This window comes from Colletotrichum godetiae, assembly GCF_030913485.1.
Source record: "Colletotrichum godetiae strain CBS 193.32 chromosome Unknown BDP55scaffold_13, whole genome shotgun sequence".
NCBI lineage: Eukaryota > Fungi > Ascomycota > Sordariomycetes > Glomerellales > Glomerellaceae > Colletotrichum > Colletotrichum godetiae.
The window spans coordinates 890,057-909,364 of record NW_026851261.1 but is presented as its reverse complement, the minus strand read 5'-3'; the positions used below and the strand labels follow the sequence as shown (position 1 = coordinate 909,364).

The following is a 19,308-nucleotide window of genomic DNA, read 5'->3' as shown; positions in this document are numbered from 1 at the left end:
CAACACAAGGAATAGAATGTCCAATGGAAAGCACTCTGAGCTCGTCGATCGACGATGGGGGCACGCGTTTATGAAGCTTGAACCAGACGTCAAGTCCATCAATTACTTGACGGAAAGTGAACTCAAGCGACTACATCGACGATTCGGCCATCCGTCGGCGACGAGACTATACAATCTCCTCAAACATTCAGGGAACGATGTGGAAATAGGGGCTCTAGAGCAATTGACGATGGTGTGCCACCAGTGCCAAATGAACGCCCAGAGCCCGCGCAGATTCAAGTTCAAATTACACGACGACCTCAACTTCAATTGGGAAATCGTCGTTGATATCTTCTATTTGAACAGTCGACCAGTACTCCATATAATCGATGAAGCCACATCATTCCAAGGAGGCCAATTCCTTCGAGATATACAAGCCAAGACCGTGTGGGCAACGCTGAAGCGCTGTTGGATCGATACATACCAAGGTCCACCAGACGGCATCAGAACCGATGCCGGCACCAGCTTCAAGTCGGCGGAATTCAGGGAGAATGCCACTTCGTACGGCATCCAACTGAAAGTCGTCCCTGTCGAAGCGCACCACAGTATTGGCAAGGTAGAAAGATCACACCAGCAGTTGAAAAGAGCTTTCAAGATCATCCAGGAAGAGAGCCCTAGTTCAACGGACGAAGAGTGCCTCCAGACGGCACTCAAGTGCTGCAATGATACCATGGGACCCAAGGGGCTCGTTCCGACGCTGCTTGTGTTCGGAGCATACCCACGAACGACGACGGCCTCACCGCCGTCACCAGATGTGACCCAGAGGGCGCGAGCAATCGAGAAAGCAATGAAGACTCTCCGCGAGGCAAATGCTAGAAGGCAAGTCAACGAAGCCATTGCTACGCGCAATGGGCCCGACGTGAGCCTCAACCTCGACATGCCCCTGAATTCGGAGGTACGGGTATGGAGGGAAACCACAAAGCAATGGACAGGCCCATACAAGTTAGTCTCAATTGACGAACGATCTTGTGTCGTCGCGAGAGATCGAGACCAACCACTGGAGGTGTCGATCACTGCGGTACGACCGTACCACGTCGACCCCAGCGGAGTGATTTCCAACCCACAAGAAGAAGAAGAGCCAGGGGAACCACCTCAACAAAGCGATGAGGGACAACCAAGCGATGAGGGGCAGGAAACCATCCTCGACGAGATCATCGTCGCAGCACCCTCAGACGATGAGGCAGAAGAAGAACCAGTACCCCCACCGCAAGCAAGACGCCGAGGAAGACCCCGAAAAGCACCTCAACGGCAATTCATGTCTGACACCAAGGCTACTGCTGTCTTCTACACGGCCAAGGAGAAAGCAGACTTCGCGATGGCGGTCAAGCTAAGGGAACAAGGGATAATCACAACTGCAGGACGACCGTACGAAGGCTCCGACCTCATCGAAGCCGACACACTGCGCGATCGAGGGGTCTACAGATTCATCACCTACGACCCAGAGAAGCACGCGAACCTCCGCATCTTCAAGTCGCGAATGGTCCGCGAGATCAAAGGAAAGGGGACAAATCAGCCGTACGAGAAATCAAGGCATGTGATACAAGGCTACGGCGACGTCGAGAAGGCGGCACTGCTCACGCAGTCGCCGACAGTTCAGCGCTGCAGCCAACGACTAATGATGGCATTGATGGCATCACTACGGCAAAGAGGATACCGGATCTGGAGTCGTGATATCACCCAGGCATACACCCAATCGGCGACAAGGCTCACGAGGAAGATATTGGCTTACCTACCAAGGGAGATGGCAAGCAAATACCCGGACGACACGATTATCGAAGTGCTGAAGCCACTCTACGGCCTCGCAGAGTCAGGCACTCACTGGTGGGCAACATACCACGATTTCCACATCGACAAGCTCTCGATGATTACATCGACGTACGATCCTTGCCTCCTAGTTTCCGCGCATGCAGACGATCCATTTGGAATCGTCGGAATGCAGACCGACGACACATTAGGGCTTTCTGATGCGGCCTTCATGGAGAAGGAGGACAAGGAGCTGGAGAAGGCAAAGTTTACCGCCAAGCCAAAAGAGATCCTCACAGAGGACACACCACTTGCGTTCAACGGCGGGATCCTCACGATCGAGGGCGAGAATGTCGTCTTCCGACAGAAGGGGCAAGGCGAGAAGATCACCCTCATCGACCCAAGGGCAACCGACTGCCAGAAGCGGTACAAAGCAGAGCTCGCACGAGGAGCTTACATCGCAAGCATCTGTCAGCCAGAGGCCACTTTCGACTGCGCGAGGGCAGCGCAGGCCACTTCGCCGACGGAACGCGACTTCGACGCCCTCAACCGACGGCTACAGTGGCAGCAAGTGAACCTCGATAGGGGGCTCGTGTACCAACCCATCGACCTGAGGGAGGCGAAGCTCTACGTGTTCGTCGACGGCTCATTCGCGAATAATGACGACCTCACATCGCAATTGGGATATGTGATAATCCTTGCCAACGAGGCAATGGGAGAGGAGAACTTCACGATCCGCGGTAATGTCATCCACTACTCGTCGACGAAGAGCAAAAGGGTCACACGAAGTGTACTCGCCTCAGAGGTCTACGGCATGGTTAACGGCGTCGACATCGCACACGCGATCTCAACGACGCTGAAGAGGATTACCGATCGACTTGACATCCCCACGATACCGACAATCGTCTGTACCGATTCGTACTCGCTGTATGAGTGCCTCGTCAAACTGGGCACCACGAAGGAGAAGAGGCTGATGATAGACATCATGGCCCTCCGGCAATCGTATGAGCGCCGCGAGATCCTCGAGATCCGTTGGATCAACGGGGACGATAATCTGGCGGATGCTTTCACGAAGGCAACGCCCAACAAGGGGCTCGAGCACTTCGTCGGCGAAGGAAGGGCGACGATACGGATGGAGGGATGGGTAACCCGCAAGGAGCAGAAGAAGGAGGAAAAGGGGGCAGCCTCGGCGAAGGAGCCCGAGATCGAATTACACTTCCAACCGCCGTAGTTGGGCGATGAAAGAGAGAGATAGTCAGTGTCGGATTGGAAGTCCAATTCGACCTCGAGGCAAGGGGCCCGCGCAGGGGCCACTTACAGACCATACTTACGAGATCTACGGTCTACCCAACCTCCGGTTAGAACCTCCTTTTTACACCTTACGCAGAAGTTAAATATATATAGATTTTGACCTCTTCGTCACCCACGGTTCGAACCATCCCTGTGATAGGAATACCAACATTACCCAATCCGGTAATGTTCTCAAACGAGCGCGCCAAGAAGTTTCCAGCGCATCGCTTTGCGAAGAAATACACGACCCCTACCACTAACAGATCTTGGCTGAAGAAACATGTCATCTAATGGATTCAACGGGTTGGTTTACCAAACCCGTCACTGAGCATATTTTGAAGGAACAGTTTGCCAATCAGATCGTCGCACAGCATCATGGTCCTACCCCAGCTCACTGATGACGGGACGGTGGGCGCGCATTTGGGGCAACTACCCACACCCGTCTGCGGTTGCCGTTCCCGGAAACATTTAGATGAAGTGTTGTGGATGATTTCTCCGGAAGGTAAGGTAAATGACCCCTCTTCCCAGTGCTACGGAAAGGCATGAACCCTCCCTCTGGAAAACGAGGACCTTCCAATACGTGTCGTGATATAAGTTTGCTCTTCCCCAGTGAAACCTGACGGTCATTGTGTAGCTTGAAGAGGAATATTGTTACTTCCATACGTCGCTGTTGACTCGGCGGGTACATTTAATCACATTCCTTCGCCAGAATGCTTTTCTCCCACGTTCCTCAACGGTCCTCCTTCTCCCTGATTGGACTCCTGCTAGTCTATCTCGTTACGATGGCCGCAGCACAAAATGATTTTCAAACCTCTACCAAGGTTCGGGAGTGTAAGTGGTCTCCTTTGCACTACGTTCCGGATTCTGAATCCTCAGTGTACTACTACGCATGCCCTTCGTACTGACAAAAGTCGCAAAAGGCATTCCTCGCCCTTCTACAACAAGCACAACATCATCATCTCCTACATCCACGTCAAAAGCCCTACCGAGAAATTTTGGCATGATCGTCAACCGAGCCTTTGAGATGCTCGACGTCTTTGGACCTATCGATGCCCTAGGATTACTGGCCAAGAACCACCAAATGAATCTGTATCTCATCTCCGAGACAATGGATCCCGTCACCGTCGAGCCCGTCTCCGCTGCCATGAATGCCAAAAACTCGAGTTTCGTAAGTGATAATCTGCCTATTCATTCCCGCACCCGACCCCTTTTCCGACAGAGCAACAGATTCCGCGCGGCTTGTATACCGAAATTGCTCAATGCTGACGTGAACACTTACGCTTAACGTACAGTTCCCCAAAATCCTCCCAACACACACATACGCAACAGCACCAAAGGATATCGAAGTCCTCATGGTCCCAGGCGGCCTATGGACGCGCTCACCCAACCTCAATGCCACAATCTCCTACATTAAGACGACCTACCCGAACTTGCGCTATCTCATCTCCATCTGCACCGGCGCCTCCGTCGTAGCCCGCGCCGGCGTTCTTGATGGCCGCCGCGCGACGACGAACAAGGCTTCGTGGGCGAGCACCGTCGTCCACGGGCCCCGGACCGAGTGGGTGGCTAAGGCGCGGTGGGTAGTCGACGGCAACGTGTGGAGTTCGTCGGGAGTGTCTGCGGGCATCGACGCGACGCTGGCTTTTATTGACGAGGTGTACGGTGCTGAGGAGGCGACGTCTATTGCGGATTTGATGGAGTATGAGAGGCATACGGATGCGAGTTGGGATCCTTTTTCTGAAAAGTTTAATGTCACAGATTCTGCATGAGGTGAATTGGGAATTGGTTTGTATGCATTCATGAGGTGCCAAATTCCAAATTCCAAATGAATGGCACGCAAAGAATGATGCTCGGGAGGGTTCAAGGAAATCGTAAAGAAAACCATGAGTAGACTCTAGCAATGGGATTCAAATGTAATTACCCTAAACTTCCAATGTGGACGTGGAGTCCAGCTAATCATTAAGAAGACGTAGAAACGGCTAAGGGCTGAACCGTGAACGTAGAAAAAGAACATTTCTTGACTGCAAGACTCTTTGCAAAACACTTAGTCTCCTTTCCTCCATACTTGGTTGGCGTGGTGCAGTTGATACATCTTATAACTAAATTTTCTACAAAAGTAAGCTTTGTTAGTCTCGCACTCTACATATCCGTGGGTAAGCATGTAAAGTGTGACGCAATCTTTTGGTTATGAACATAGCGCTAGTTAATCTGTAACTCAATACTGTCAACATCTAGGACTCTAGACTCTAACTCCAGAGTCTCAGAACCTCTTCAATCTCGGAGTTAGTAAGCAACTTTGTTTCTCAACGTTTTCTAGTCTTGAACAAATTCTCAGTGAATATTGAGTTTACTTATTGATAAGAATTTCGCAAACATCTTAATACAGGCTCATCTGATTTTGGTTGCCATGCCTAGATTGCTCCAGCTCAAAGACATTTGTCGATTTCCCACTGAGGTGCAACGAATAGTCTCTCAAAGTGAACTATGTTTAAGAGAGGCTTGAAGTATCAATTTCCTAAACTTCATACATTATTTGCTAACTATAATCTGGTTCTCAACTTGCTATCTGTTTCTCACCCAAACTCAACCTTTACAACCGAACAACAAGAAACCAGCACTAGGATTTTGGCTAGTTTATTGTAACTATGCAGAATGTCTCCAATTAAAAGGTCTACTCCCGAGGATCGTTATGCGTCATGTTCCGGGCATTATGACATGTAGCACAATTATTCAAAAAGTCAACTGATTTTGAGTAAAGTCCTAAAACTGATTCTCGAAAACGACACCTTCAACCAACCATGCCACTCGGAATTCAGCCTGTTTCGTCTACCATAAGCTCCACCCGCGCCAAATCCTCACGTGTGCAGCTCTACATGCAAGCATTCCTAGATCATCCCGTCACCAAACATTAAAGTAAACAAACAACAACTGCCGAACGGCCAAGTTCATTTGTGTAACCTGAAGAACACCACGTGCCAGACGCCTTATCTCTCTCCATGTCTGACCCTCAAACAGCTCGCCACATGATGTTCAAACATTCGTCCATTACTACATAATTCCATACTCTCAAGTCTTAGAAAAAGGCTCCACATCCTGCTGTTACATTACCATGGTACGAGTAGCATTGCACAGAACCCACCAGCAGGATCTGGAACCACCGCCGAGAAGGACCGTCAGGCGACCCAACAGCAGCAGCAACGACAGCAAAAACAGCTGTAGGAACAGTAATCTGCAACCACAGCAAATCCCAGCTCCTGCACGATGTGAAGCAAGCTAGTCTCAGTTGTATTGCTATTTGCGTTCCGCTCACCCCATTCTCACGTTCCACAAACGCTGTGTGTCTCTCTGGCCTCTTCTCAATCTCAATCTCACCTGAGCTTTGAACGGTACGGAGTACATCATGTATGTTCCGACAAATGTAGAAAACGTTATGAACCGTCTTCCCGTGCAGTCGCGTCCATGTAGGTCGTCGGTACGGTATACTCCGCAGAGACGACGGTAGCAAATCTCGGAGTCTTGCACCATTGGGAATCAGAGACATCTCTAAGGAATCAAGAAAAAAAGAGGGTGTTCGTCCATTTCGAGCAAAAGTTACGAAAAGTGTCTGCCATGTGTGTGGGGGTCCTACAGCTACGTGCGTATCTCCAGGAGGGCGTGAGTTCCTTGATTTCTTCGAGAACGTATGGAGCCTGTGTGTTTTTGATATTCTTCCCTGTCCGGTCCCCTTGGTAATTAATTGGCATCCGTACGGAGAGAGATAGACGGTGGAGAGCGGATTTGAACCATTAGGATCGAGCGCGCGGCACGCACGCGGGATGCAACTGTCCCCATTTGCTTTTTCCTGCAGCCCGGTGGGAAGCCGAAGACGTGCAGCGCAGAGCACAAATGGACGTGCGCAGCAGATTATTCCCCCAAAAGAGAGAGAGAGAGAGGAAGAGAGTAGGTAAGGGCTGCCGGGCTGCATCATCACAGCTGCAAATGCACACCATCGGATCACCATGACGGACCCCTTCTTTCTTCACCGCCTCTGTCTCAAGTGCGCGCACGCCGGGGGAAGGTCCCGGAGGAGTGAGGGGCCGGCAATCTTGGGCCCCTCGCGGCAAGCAAGCGAGCTGGGCTTGTGGCTGGCTGCTCAACAAATGCTTTCTTGGTGAAAGCCTCATTTTCAAGTGCATTGTGGCACATTTCCGTTGCCCGTTACTGTGCAGCAGCGTCGATGTACAGATATGGAACCCGTTGATCCAGTCCAATCCTCCATCTCGGCCGCAAAGCTAGTGGGCAATGGGACGTGAACCCTTGACCGCCCCTGGCCTTCGACAGTCGCCCTGCGTGGCGCAAAGAGACTTGTTAATCTTGCCAGCGTTGCGCTATCCGTCTTTCGTGATAGTTCAGGGTGGCGCGCGGCAGGGCATGCGACTTTGACAGGCTTCCCGGAGGTCCATCCCGCTAGGCATTCCATCATCGACGTTGCATACCGTTATTTACTAGGAGAAATTAGATGATGGCGAAAGCAGCTCGGGGCGACCGGGGGAGCCAAGCCAAGGTGCAAGGGGAACACGAGGGGTGAAGAGCTGCCGCCACGATGCGACCACAAGACATGCGGCAAGCAAGGTGGTGGCAGTTGCAGGGCGGCGGGGGTCAGGGATGAACATCTCCCGGGACGTTTCATTGCTTCGACGGCGCGCATGGCGAAAGGATACATGTAGGGTTGTGGTGTATTTGTAGTAGTGTAGTGAGACCAACGGCGGAAGCACGAGTTGCATCTCCCCGCTGGCCGGGGCCGGGGGGAAGAGAGGCGCCGGGTCAACGGCTACGGCCGCAGACTAGTCGAGACGATGCGTTGCGATGCGGCTGCACGAAGCGAGAGAGGGGAGGGCGTCTGAGTTTCAACGTCGTTCTATCGGTGCCGGGCCCTAGGCGGGGAGGCAGCAGGCTTGGGAAGATGCATACTGCTATTTCCAGGGACCCAGAGATACGGCCGCAACACTTGCAGGGCCCCTCATGTTGAAAGGAGGAGTCATTGGCCCGCGAGAAAGGGCACCCACGCCCCCCTCGCCGTTTAACCTCCATGAAGCGTCGAGACGAAGAGGATGTTGTCACCGTTTTGGACTTCGTACGCCTCCTCTCCTTCAAGTTCCCAGTCTGCGTCATTGATGAGGGCAAGGATGCCAGGGCGACTACATAGACCACGTTAGCGTTGCATTCGATATAGCTACTCTGCACGTTCATAGCAGATTTTGGGAAAAGCTCCAGAGTGGCGATATACGGCGTGCATAGGACAGGCAACGTCGGGGTGAGAATAGGAGAAACACAGAGCAAGGCGAGGCCGAAATGAAGATATGTCCAAGAATGGAGACGGCGCGTGGGTGATGCGACTCTAAGACGTACAGATGACCATCGAGGACGAAAAGCTCCTTCCTGGAGTCCTTCATCGTGTTCTCGCAGAGATGGTTGATGAGAAAGGCAATGTTTGCGGGCTTGCCTTCCTTGTTCACCGCCGGGAGAGAGAGAGCGTGACGCCGCTGATCAGAGAACAGCATCTCCAGGCCGCCGCTGCCCACCAGATACCATGTCAGTTATGCATTCGTACCTGAACGATATATGCAAGATGCAAATGAAATCGTCCTCGGGTCGACCCCATCAGCCTGCGTGGAAGGGTTTCAGGCCAGAGTCTGGGAGACGGGACCGGTCCAGAAGAAACACGTTGCTTGAGCCACAGGATGGAATAAAAGAGAGACGAGAGATGAGAGTAGAGAGATGAGCGGAGAATGGAGACTCACGAGAACTCGACAACGACGGCGATCTTCTCCCCCGCATCTGCAGCTTCTGCGGCCATTTCTTTTCTTTTGTGAGGCTTGGTAATATAAATCTCTCACGATATCCAAAGTACCGGCAGCTGCGAGACGTCGGAGAATAGATGAAGAATGTGAGATGTAATGGTAATAAAGTTTGTTTGCTTGTCAGATTGAGACGCGGCACGGCACGGACAAGTGTGAGAAAGATGCGATGGAAGGAGGGATGGATGGGTGGATGGCAGGTTAGGCGTCTGTAAGGCGCGGGTGGTGGTACCTTACCTTAGGTACACGGCTGTCACTACCTTAAGGACCTGGAGTGTTTGGGGGGACGGAAGGCCCTGAGCACACGGGCATCACTGGATCAGGCAGTCGGGCCAGGCGCTCCGGTGGCAAGCCCAAGCCTCTGCCGAATGCCTGTGGAGCAAACCTGGAACGGTGCGGCGCTCAAGCGCTGTAAGGCGGGCAGACAGGCCCCCCGGAGGGATGCCCCCGCCCCCACTAAGAAATTTTCAACTTCACCTCTTGATTGTAACCCATGAGCCAATCACATCGCCGCATTTTGTCAACCCTTAGAGTCATTCCTCAACGCAGCATCTCAGGGCGACGACGAGAGAGACAATATGGCTGGCACACAGCCTTCAATAGAGTACCTGTCAACAGGAGCCAACAGGCAGACCGCCGTCGCTGACTGGAGCCCATGTGGTCTTCTCGCCTTTGGCGCTGACTGCAACATTGCCTTGTGGGCGCCAACTGTAAGCCCTTTCCCCCGGCCCGCTGCTTGATGTCCCTACGCTGACGATGGACAAATCAGTCACAAAATGCAGAGGGAATCACAACTCTTCTAAGTGGTCACAAGGAGGTTGTAAAAGCAGTCAAGTTTTTGCCCCAAGTGGATGGCGAAGACCGCAAGCTCCTCGTCAGTGGCTCAGATGACCAAACACTCAAGGTCTGGGCAGTGGACCCAAAGACGAACCAAGGGGAGTGTATTCAGACGGTCCACGATCACTCGGCACCCGTGAACTGTATCGCCATTCTGCGGTCCAAGGGGGCCCATAAACAGGTTCTTCTAGCTTCAGGGGCTGCCGATGCAACCATCAAGATCTGGAAGCTTGACGACGGTCAGCTGCAGCTGCACCAAACTATCAAAACCGCTCCCAAGTACTTTCCCCTGTGCTTGGCTCTTACAGCGCTCGACGAAGCCGAAGACGTCTTCGTCCTAGCCGCAGCGGGAACAAAAACGTTTGTACAGATATTTGTCGCCGCTGCGGGCGAGACAGTCGACTTCAAGCTCCAGGCTACTTTGGCAGGCCACGAAGGCTGGCTACGGTCCCTGGAGTTCACATGGGAGAAGGAAGAGGTGAACAGTGACCTGCTCCTCGCTTCGGCAAGTCAAGACAAGTACGTCAGACTCTGGCGTTTGCACCTGGGCCAGGAGCTACCATCACTCGCCGCAGAAGGTTCAGATCCTCTAAGTGGTGCCTATCTGCCGGGCAAGTCTCCCTCAAATAAGGCCCACCGGCTTCAGTCCGGCGGCAAGGATTTCTCCATTACCTTCGAGGCCCTTCTCCTCGGCCACGAGGACTGGATCTACAGCGCAAAGTGGTTCACAAGCCGCGAAGGCAAGCTCCAGCTGCTTTCTACATCCGCAGATAACTCTCTCGCCATGTGGGAGGCTGACAGCACCTCGGGAATATGGGTCAGCATGGTCAGGCTAGGCGAGATCAGCAGAGAGAAGGGCGCGACGACGGCGACGGGCAGCATCGGTGGCTTCTGGACGGGTCTTTGGGCACCCGACGGCAAGTCCGTTGTCTGCCTCGGCCGAACGGGCAGCTGGCGTCGCTGGGTTTACGACATAGAGCGCGACCAGTGGAAGAACGCCATCGCCGTCAGTGGCCACACCAGGACCGTCACGGGCATCGCATGGTCCCGCGACGGCGACTACCTCATGTCCACTAGCTCGGATCAGACAACACGCCTCCACGCTCGTTGGAAGCGCGGTGATGCCGTCGCCGGTGTCCATTCGTGGCACGAGATGTCCCGTCCTCAGATCCACGGCTACGACCTCAACTGTATTGACACCCTCGGCGCATCCCAGTTCGTCTCAGGGGCAGATGAGAAGCTCATGCGCGTCTTCAGCGAGCCGCGCGCCGTTGCCAAAATGCTCCAGACCCTCGGCGGGATCGAGAGCGGCGCGCCCGCAGAGTCCATGCCAGACGGCGCCAATATGCCCGTGCTAGGCCTCTCCAATAAGGCTATCGACGCCATCGACGACGACCAGGAAGTCCAAGTCGATGACCAGTACGACCGCGAGGCCGTCGACCCGGCCACCGTCGTCCGCAAGTCTATGCTCGACATTGACCACCCGCCCTTTGAAGAATCCCTCTCGCGCCACACCCTTTGGCCCGAGACAGAGAAACTCTACGGCCACGGCTACGAAATCTCCTGCCTGGCCACCAGCCACGACGGTAAGCTCGTCGCCAGCGCCTGCAAGGCGAGCTCTCTCAACCATGCTGTCATCCGCGTTTTCGAGACAGAGCGCTGGACCGAGGTCAGGCCACCGCTGGCGGCGCATACCCTAACCGCCACGAGGCTGCGGTTCTCCCCCGACGACCGCTTCCTCTTGAGCGTGGGCAGAGACCGACAGTGGGCCGTCTTCGGGCGCGGGAGTGACGGGCAGCAGTACTCGCTCCTCCAGGCGAATCCTAAGGGCCACACGCGCATGATCCTTGACGCAGCGTGGGCGCCTCCGTCGACGGATGACGGTAGCAGCAGTAGCAGGGTCTTTGTGACGGCAGGACGTGACAAGAACGCCAAGGTATGGGTCGGCAAGGAGGGCGCAAGGGATGAGCAAGGCGTCAGCAAGATCGACTTCACTCTGGCTTCGAGCATTGCCTTTGACGGGCCCGTCACGGCAGTCGACTTCCTCGGCAGACGGGGTGCCGGTGGCGAGCTCGTCCTCGCCGTCGGTACCGAGTCTGGCACAATCTCTCTTTGCACGCTAGCCCCTGAGACGTTCCAGCCGGCCGGCACACTCCAGCTTGCGTCGAGGTAAGTTGCCCCTCTTGATTCTCCTTGATATACTTTGATCATGACAGCTGACCTCCCTCCCTGAAGCCTCTGCCTCCCGAAACCTGTCTCGCAACTGGCTTGGCGACCGTCAAAGAGCGAGAGCAACACAGACGAATTAGGTATCGCCGGCGAAGATAGTTCCTTGCGGGTATACAGCTTCACAGGACTAGGCGCACCGTTCAAGTCGGACGAATGAATCAAATGAATTCACGTTTTGAAGCACGCGTTCCTCCTCCCATAGACATCCGGAGGCTTTGAGATCTGGGACCATGTATGAATGGGTTCTGAATTAAGAACACACGCGTCGCCGCGTGTGATATTGAGTTTCCAGTATGTATATGTTATATGCCTTTTTTCGTATCCGAACCTGAACTGAATGAACTTGGTTCATATTAAAGCAACCTACCAAAGAAAACGCCCGCACCAGAAGCGGAAAAAACACACGTTTGCGCGCAACATGCGACACGCCCTTCGAGCTCTTCATCGGGCGGTCCGCTCATGTTCGCCATTAACATCCTCCCACACCTGCTCGTCATCTCCCTCTCCCTTTCCAGTTCGTTCATTCGGCATGCATCGTTGTCATATAGCAGAAGTGCGTGCGTGCGTGCGTGCGTGGGCAAGAATACAGCAGAAAAGCCATACACAGAGGGGTTCTCTGCGCCCTTCTTCTACAACTCCTTGACGAGCTCGACCGTCTGCTGAGCCAGCGCGGCCGCAGTGGTGCCCGTCTTCTCGGCCATCAGCACGCTCTCGACGGCGGCCTTTGTAAACTCGACAGCGTCCACCACAGTGTCGACGACGGCGTCGATCGGATCGCCGTGCATGTAGAACCAGGCGCGGCTCATGAGGAAGGCGATGTGCTGGGGCAGGTAGAGGACGGTGGCGATGATGGTCAAGCTGCTGAGGAGGAAGAGGACGGTGTCTGAGAGAGGAGGATTAGCTGGGGGAATTCTCGTGCGATCTTTGGATATGGTGCATCTTAATAACTAGAGGGAGGAAAAGGAGTATGGACGGCAGTTTGTTGCGGATGTATACGGAGAGGAGGGCGCAGAAGGCCAACGGTAGACAACGTACAAAAGATGAACTTTTCCAGGGGCGTAAAGATGTATACGCTGAAGGTGACCTCAATCTGGTACTGCTTCAGGTGCAGCCACTTGCTGAAGGACTGGAGCGCCGACATCTTTTGATTTCTTTGTATGTTCTCGGAGGAGTGTGTCTGGTTTTAGGGGGAGGAAGGGCTTCGACCGCTCGGTTCTCGCGGTTCTCGACGGAGGTTGAAAGTTCGCGGTGGCGGCGACCACGGGGAGAAAAAAGGAGGTGGACGAGGGTTTCTTCTCGAACGAACGTGTCGCGGTTGAAAAGTAAAGTCTACTTTGCCAATTCGTTCACAAACTGTCGTGTTGACGTTCCGTCGTACGAAAACACCGAGCAACTTCAGTGGGAATCGTCTTTGCGGCGAGGATGGAAGTTTGAAGGAAGTAAGCGGGTTGAGAAAAGGCGAACTCTAAGGTATCGTCCGAGGACGGGGTTTGCGCGGGACGGGGGAGGGAATCTTATCAGTGAAATTGGTGGCCCGCCCACGCGACAAAACAACCACCAGAGTGACTGACTTACTGAGCAAAAGGCGCCACCGCCAAAAAGCTGTACCCGACAGATCCGCAGGGGAGAAGCACTGACAGGGAAAGGAGAGAAGAGAGGTTCCACACTGCCAGCAAAGTAAAAGTGGAGAGTCAATTTACAGGTCGCCAGTCAGTAAAGACTGAGTGACCTCAACCTCTCATTGGTCGCCTCACCTCCCAAAAAACCTCCGAATTAGCAGTTCAGCACAAGTCCGTTCTCAACACCTCTTCGTCATGCACCTCCCGTCCGGGCCCCAGCCGTCCGCCGGCTGCTGGCACTCCACATCTGATGCGGCCCATACTGAACGACACGGCCCACCACGCGCGCCGTGAAGTACGAACCTCACCAGCAAGCCTCACCTCACCTCACCTCACCAAGCACCAAGCACCAACGCCGCCCATCTCCAACAATCCGCAAACCCACGGACAATGGCCCGGTGCGCGCGATGCCTCCTCCTCTACCCCTTCTAACCCGTCTTCCCCTCCTGGCGGGCGCATCCAACGCCAATGCCTTCATGCGCCGAGGCCCTACGCCTACAGCGGCGAGGCCGGCATCGCTACTACTGCTACCGCTGCCACTGCCCCTCGTCGCCCTCTTCAGCACATCCCCCTCCGCATCGCTAAAGGGGCACCAGATGCCACCTCGGCCCAAACCCCCTCCAGACTCCGATATTGAGGAATCCTACCTCAAAGGCAGCGGGCCGGGTGGTCAGAAGATTGTACGTTGCTGTGAAGTTCAACCCACTGACACCGTACCCGGTGCTTATCCTTTTCTGCCGTCCAATGCAATGCAATGCGGCGGCACTCGAACTTGATACAAAGACCGCATGACTGACTGGTAGCTTTCCCGTCCATGTTCTTCCTTGCTGACCACACCACCTTTCCAACAGAACAAGACGAGCTCGGCCGTGCAGCTCAAACACATACCCACTGGCATTGTGGTCAAGTCCCAAGCAACCCGATCCCGGTCCCAGAACCGCAAGATTGCCCGCGAAATCTTGGCCGAAAAGATTGACAACTTGCAGAATGGCGACCAGAGCCGTGCCGCCATTGTCGGCGATGTAAAGCGCAAGAAAGCCGCCAGTGCGTCCAAGAAGAGCAAGAGAAAATACCGTCAGCTTGAGGAAGAAAAAGAAAATAATGGGGCGAGCGAAGCTGGAGCTGGTGAAGAAGCCGTTCAAGACGAGACGAACGGCGATCCAAGCTCTGAGGACGTAAAGACCTCTTCTACAGCTGATCCTAGTTCCACTGTACAAAGTAAAAATCCGTAGTATTAAACGTCACTTGATCGCAAAAGGGCCACACTGTATCAATAGATCGGTCCAGTTCTACTCCTGGCTAAAGCATTCTCGTGAAATTATAACATCACTAAAAAAGCGAGTGTGCGAAACTCGGGAACAGTAAGCAAAGTGTATTGTATGATCGACCTCAGTTGCAGACGTATCCGCCCCTATACGCGCCCACGCGCACCCTGCTACAAAACAAGGACCAAATCTTTCTGGAGAAGGGTCGACCCAAACTTCTTGACCATGTCAACAACTTTTCGCCAATATAAGACCTGACTGCGGTATATGCAACGCCATGGAGACCTTGCACCGGTCGTTGCCTCTTTGGAATCGATGTGTTTTCGGAAGGGCGAGAATGTGGTTCGGGAAGTAAGACGCTACATTCTCATCAGTATTTGCCGCACGCTATAGGTTCGCTCCGCCATCAACTTACCTTAGAAGCACTTGCGGTGGACAATGGAGGGACCGCTCTCGTCGTACTCCTGCTTGGAGATCCACATCTGCTGGAAGGTAGACAGAGAAGCCAAGATGGAACCACCGATCCAGACGGAGTACTTGCGCTCGGGGGGAGCGATGATCTTGACCTTCATGGACGAAGGAGCAAGAGAAGTGATCTCCTTCTGCATACGATCGGAAAGACCGGGGTACATGGTGGTACCACCAGACTGTAGAGTTGTTAGTTGCTGGCGCTAAATTATGTGATCGCTGTGGAAAACATACCATGACAATGTTGCCGTACAGGTCCTTACGGACATCGACATCGGACTTCATGATAGAGTTGAAGACGGTGACGTGGATACCGCCAGACTCAAGACCAAGGACGGAAGGAGCGAACAGAGCCTCAGGAGCACGGAAACGCTCGTTGCCGATGGTGATGACCTGACCGTCGGGAAGCTCGTAGGACTTCTCCAAGCTGGAGGACTGGGAAGCGGTCTGGAGCTCCTGCTCGAAGTCGAGGGCGACGTAGCAGAGCTTCTCCTTGATGTCACGAACGATTTCACGCTCGGCAGTGGTGGAGAAGGAGTAACCGCGCTCAGCGAGAATCTTCATGAGGTAGTCGGTCAAGTCACGACCAGCCATGTCGACACGGGCAATGGCCTGGGGAAGAGCGAAACCCTCGTAAATGGGGACAACGTGGGTGACACCGTCACCGGAGTCGAGAACGATACCGGTGGTACGACCGGAGGCGTACAGAGACAGGACGGCCTGGATAGAGACGTAGAACGCTGGGGCGTTGAAGGTCTCGAAGACGATCTGGGTCATCTTCTCTCTGTTGGACTTGGGGTTGATGGGGGCCTCAGTCAAGAGGACGGGGTGCTCCTCGGGGGCGACACGGAGCTCGTTGTAGAAGGTGTGATGCCAAATCTTCTCCATGTCATCCCAGTTGGTGACGACACCGTGCTCGATGGGGTAGCGGAGCGTCAGGATACCACGCTTCGACTGTGCCTCATCACCGACGTAGGAGTCCTTCTGGCCCATACCAATCATGATACTATGCACGTGTTAGGTCGCGGGCGCAGGAAGTGGCATTGCCGCAGCGAGAGATGAACCTACCCATGGTGACGGGGGCGACCGACAATGGAGGCTAAGGGACAGTCAGTATCGACAGTCTCGAGTATGGATGACCGAATCGGTATGCCCCTGACGGAGAGGATTGCGGTCTACGGGTGAGGGGGAACTTACGGAAGACAGCTCTGGGCGCATCGTCACCGGCGAAACCGGCCTTGCACATACCCGAACTGGAATCAAGTCAGAACCATATTCATTGTAGGATGTTTTGTATCGATGGATCATGTGCCAATGGGTTATCAGGAGGGCTGACGATTGGCCAGATCCCTTCGAGGGCCCAGGAGGCGGAATGGTCGGTGAGACGGCGGGGAAGCTTACCCATTGTCGATAACGAGGGCGGCAACCTCCTCTGTACAGATATACGTTAGCAAGTGAGGCACAATAAAGACGGATATTGATAGAGTCGAGCATCGCGACTCGGATGAGGCCAGGGGAGGGGAGGCGGCGTCGGAGTCGTGGAGGGAGTGAATTGCTGGCAGAGATGGAGATGGCGTCACGTACCTTCCATTTTGAATTAGGTTGTGGGTGAGGACTGGGAAAATAGAAGAAATGTAGAATCAAACGAAGACAGCTCACTCGATTCCGGAATCGTAGGAGCGAGATGGAACTGGCAGAAGTCCTGAGCGGATGGCAAAGAACTTGGGAGAGGGCGTCGATGGGTGGTGAGGTCGAAAGTGGGAAAGATTACGGGAAGATGAGAGGTAGTCGATTTTGGGTGGAGGAGGGGGGAAGAAGGAGAAGAGTGGGAATGGCAGGCACAGTGTGCGGTGAGCGCTCTTTGCCTCCTCGGCGTTTCGTTGGCTGCTGCGATTTGTCTGGCGGGCCAGGTTTCGATGTCAGAAAGCAGCTGGAGACCTAACCCGACTTGTGGGTGAGCAAATGGACGTGAGGTGGTGAGGTGGATGGGTGGTGGGCTGGGCAAGAGCGTGGAACAGGTGGCAGAAAGTGGCAGCGCCGCCCCGGGGGATTGAGTTGCCGCTTTAACAAAGGAACCGCTCATTTGGGGGGACCTGGAGCAATAGGAGCATTGGGACTTGCCCAGGAGGCACTGTGACTGAGGTGGGAGGCTGCGCGTTCTCTCTCGCCTCTCTCCGTCTCTTTGGGGACAGTGGCCCGTGCTTTTGCTCCTTTGCTGCTCGGGGGGGCTTTGCTTAGGACTGGCAAAGTAGTGTGGTGGGGTACGGGAGGGAACACACTTCTCACTCACTCACTCACCCTTTTTTGTGGTGATACCTACTGGGGTGCGAAGGCAAAGAGGAACCTCTTGATATTGCAGACGAGATGCGCGACCCTCCAAGTATCCGTATCGTCTTCTTTTCTCCGGTCTGGACCGCTGATTCCGGTGGCTGAAGTTGATATGGGTGCTGTACCTTCAATTGGGTTTTGATGCTGGTGGGCAATGCAAATATCCCGTCGGTTTTCGGATAAGTACACTTTTACTGAATTCTCGAAGCAGGTATCGTATCTGAATGAACGTGGAACAAGATTGTTTCTCAGGCTTTTCTCGCTATATTCAATACAGCAAATACGAATACCAACAAGAAGCCCGCCGGGCCCCGTGCCTTATCTATCCCCTTCAACCTTCAGGCAGTGATTATTGCAACAAAGAGCATTCGTCACCCTATCCGTCAGTCGCCATCTGCTCTCTAGGCAGCTTGAAACCGACGGTGAGAGGTGCTCACTTAACCTCGTCCTCCATGGCCTCGACCACGGACCAATCGAGCCAAGCCACGGGCCCAACAGTGCGCCATTCTTCTCCAGACTGTGACGCCTCTAATATCTTCAAGGGCATCCCCACATCCACAACCTGCACGCACGCTACGGTCTGATGAGAATACAAGGTTGACCCAGGCCAAGAGCATGGGATCATGGGAGCCAGCCTGGCCGAGATCATCTCGCGCCGGAGAGCCAGGGAGGACAGCATTGCAGCAACGGCAGCGCGAGGTAGCGGACACAGTACCGCGAATCCATCCCATCTCTTCATGGACTGTGGAACGGGGGGCCGCTCCTCGACGCCCACGTGAGACTCTCAACAAGATTCCCGCCGCCGCCGCCTGGTTCATGCTCGATGCTCGATGGCGGCGGGCGGATTTGCGCCAGCAAACCACATGCCAGCGGTCCAATTGCTCGTCCATTCGTCTCCGAGTCGTACGTCATCTTTTTCCGTAAGCAGCAAAGACACGGGCGAAGGTGCCAAGCAGGCATAGGTAATCTATTTTGGTTCACAGAACTATTATCTGCCTTCTTCCCGTCGTCTGCATAGCATACATAGCACGTCGGGCTCGCGGAAGCAAAGGCGGCGACGAACGGGCACGGAAGCACAGCATACGGGCCAGGCAGTCTAGCAGGTAAGGTACTTCAAGGCACGCCGAAGCCGACACCACTGAACGGGCCTGCCTAGCTACCATCTGCAAGGGCCGTACTCTCCTGGACAGGCTCGAAGGGGTCGCGGCTCTGGTGGTTCAAATTGCGTACCCGCGTATGGACGCCTTTTGCGGGAACGAGAGCCTGGGGTCCTAGGGGGTCGATTGGCATGGGATTCTCGGATGCCATCCTCGCATATCGCATCTCGCATACGTACTCTAAGCTAGAACCTCGTCAACGGGCTCGCTCTCGTCTTCGACATGTGCCTATGCTTGCTGTGTCCTGGAACTGTGTTTCGAGCTTTGTGTGGGCAGGCCCAACAAGAAACAGCGCGGGCGACAGCTACACGCCGTGCTACGTTTCCAGTGTGGCTGAGCTGGAAGCTCCGGGTTGCCGGGCGGCGTCTCCGTTGATCGGGTCCCTTTAGCACAGATCGGATAGGAGAATACGGCGGAAGCTGTAACCTGTCATCTACGGCGGGGACGCTATGCCTGATTGCTGCATCCTGTCAAGCGAGGCATGCAATATGGAAAT

At 54.3% G+C, this 19,308-nt stretch overlaps 8 protein-coding genes across 8 annotated transcripts; 3 read left to right on the top strand and 5 right to left on the bottom strand.

Moving 5' to 3' along the window:
• The first annotated feature begins 3,605 nt into the window (after positions 1-3,605).
• BDP55DRAFT_579358 (DJ-1/PfpI family protein) lies at positions 3,606-5,057 on the top strand. The gene is made up of 3 exons (XM_060570804.1): positions 3,606-3,903; positions 3,993-4,240; positions 4,365-5,057. Exons 1-3 carry the CDS (start codon positions 3,783-3,785, stop codon positions 4,839-4,841), a joined length of 846 nt encoding a protein of 281 aa, XP_060431824.1. The 5' UTR covers positions 3,606-3,782; the 3' UTR covers positions 4,842-5,057.
• An 873-nt stretch (positions 5,058-5,930) lies between these two features.
• BDP55DRAFT_78258 (uncharacterized protein) lies at positions 5,931-7,155 on the bottom strand. Its single transcript, XM_060581220.1, has one exon. The coding sequence runs from the start codon at positions 7,070-7,072 to the stop codon at positions 6,146-6,148; it is 927 nt and encodes a 308-aa protein (XP_060431823.1). The 5' UTR covers positions 7,073-7,155; the 3' UTR covers positions 5,931-6,145.
• Positions 7,156-8,131: 976 nt separating this feature from the next.
• BDP55DRAFT_548874 (ubiquitin-related modifier 1) lies at positions 8,132-8,648 on the bottom strand (the record flags this gene model as incomplete). Its single annotated transcript, XM_060568877.1, has 2 exons — positions 8,132-8,249; positions 8,461-8,648. Coding segments are annotated over 2 exons (306 nt in total), but the record flags the coding sequence as incomplete, so codon positions are not given.
• A 512-nt stretch (positions 8,649-9,160) lies between these two features.
• BDP55DRAFT_78286 (WD repeat domain-containing protein) lies at positions 9,161-12,229 on the top strand. Its single transcript, XM_060581221.1, has 3 exons — positions 9,161-9,619; positions 9,679-11,915; positions 11,982-12,229. The coding sequence occupies exons 1-3, from the start codon at positions 9,488-9,490 to the stop codon at positions 12,130-12,132; spliced, it is 2,520 nt and encodes an 839-aa protein (XP_060431821.1). The 5' UTR covers positions 9,161-9,487; the 3' UTR covers positions 12,133-12,229.
• On the bottom strand, positions 12,032-12,512 carry BDP55DRAFT_78481 (uncharacterized protein). Its single transcript, XM_060581223.1, has 2 exons — positions 12,328-12,512; positions 12,032-12,266 (listed from the first exon to the last, which is right to left on the bottom strand). The coding sequence occupies exons 1-2, from the start codon at positions 12,418-12,420 to the stop codon at positions 12,144-12,146; spliced, it is 216 nt and encodes a 71-aa protein (XP_060431820.1). The 5' UTR covers positions 12,421-12,512; the 3' UTR covers positions 12,032-12,143.
• A 92-nt stretch (positions 12,513-12,604) lies between these two features.
• On the bottom strand, positions 12,605-13,116 carry BDP55DRAFT_726999 (uncharacterized protein; the record flags this gene model as incomplete). Its single annotated transcript, XM_060579231.1, has 2 exons — positions 12,605-12,858; positions 13,011-13,116. 2 exons carry the CDS (start codon positions 13,114-13,116, stop codon positions 12,605-12,607), a joined length of 360 nt encoding a protein of 119 aa, XP_060431819.1.
• An 885-nt stretch (positions 13,117-14,001) lies between these two features.
• On the top strand, positions 14,002-14,826 carry BDP55DRAFT_630233 (RF-1 domain-containing protein; the record flags this gene model as incomplete). The annotated part of the gene is made up of 2 exons (XM_060572123.1): positions 14,002-14,274; positions 14,446-14,826. 2 exons carry the CDS (start codon positions 14,002-14,004, stop codon positions 14,824-14,826), a joined length of 654 nt encoding a protein of 217 aa, XP_060431818.1.
• A 114-nt stretch (positions 14,827-14,940) lies between these two features.
• BDP55DRAFT_78090 (actin) lies at positions 14,941-16,905 on the bottom strand. The gene is made up of 4 exons (XM_060581218.1): positions 16,525-16,905; positions 16,396-16,426; positions 15,562-16,333; positions 14,941-15,506 (listed from the first exon to the last, which is right to left on the bottom strand). Exons 1-4 carry the CDS (start codon positions 16,571-16,573, stop codon positions 15,276-15,278), a joined length of 1,083 nt encoding a protein of 360 aa, XP_060431817.1. The 5' UTR covers positions 16,574-16,905; the 3' UTR covers positions 14,941-15,275.
• Between the last annotated feature and the right edge of the window lie 2,403 nt (positions 16,906-19,308).

Coding starts and splice junctions, on each gene's coding strand:
- BDP55DRAFT_78286 (XM_060581221.1), top strand. CDS start 9,488: ATGGCTGGCACACAGCCTTCAATAGAGTACCTGTCAACAGGAGCCAAC. Junction 9,620..9,678: donor TTGCCTTGTGGGCGCCAACT/GTAAGCCCTTTC, acceptor TGGACAAATCAG/TCACAAAATGCAGAGGGAAT. Junction 11,916..11,981: donor ACACTCCAGCTTGCGTCGAG/GTAAGTTGCCCC, acceptor CCCTCCCTGAAG/CCTCTGCCTCCCGAAACCTG.
- BDP55DRAFT_78481 (XM_060581223.1), bottom strand. CDS start 12,420: ATGAAGAGCTCGAAGGGCGTGTCGCATGTTGCGCGCAAACGTGTGTTT. Junction 12,267..12,327: donor CTTTGGTAGGTTGCTTTAAT/ATGAACCAAGTT, acceptor ACATATACATAC/TGGAAACTCAATATCACACG.
- BDP55DRAFT_579358 (XM_060570804.1), top strand. CDS start 3,783: ATGCTTTTCTCCCACGTTCCTCAACGGTCCTCCTTCTCCCTGATTGGA. Junction 3,904..3,992: donor CTCTACCAAGGTTCGGGAGT/GTAAGTGGTCTC, acceptor AAGTCGCAAAAG/GCATTCCTCGCCCTTCTACA. Junction 4,241..4,364: donor ATGCCAAAAACTCGAGTTTC/GTAAGTGATAAT, acceptor CTTAACGTACAG/TTCCCCAAAATCCTCCCAAC.
- BDP55DRAFT_78090 (XM_060581218.1), bottom strand. CDS start 16,573: ATGTGCAAGGCCGGTTTCGCCGGTGACGATGCGCCCAGAGCTGTCTTC. Junction 16,334..16,395: donor GGTCGCCCCCGTCACCATGG/GTAGGTTCATCT, acceptor ACACGTGCATAG/TATCATGATTGGTATGGGCC. Junction 15,507..15,561: donor TGTACGGCAACATTGTCATG/GTATGTTTTCCA, acceptor ACAACTCTACAG/TCTGGTGGTACCACCATGTA.
- BDP55DRAFT_78258 (XM_060581220.1), bottom strand. CDS start 7,072: ATGGTGATCCGATGGTGTGCATTTGCAGCTGTGATGATGCAGCCCGGC.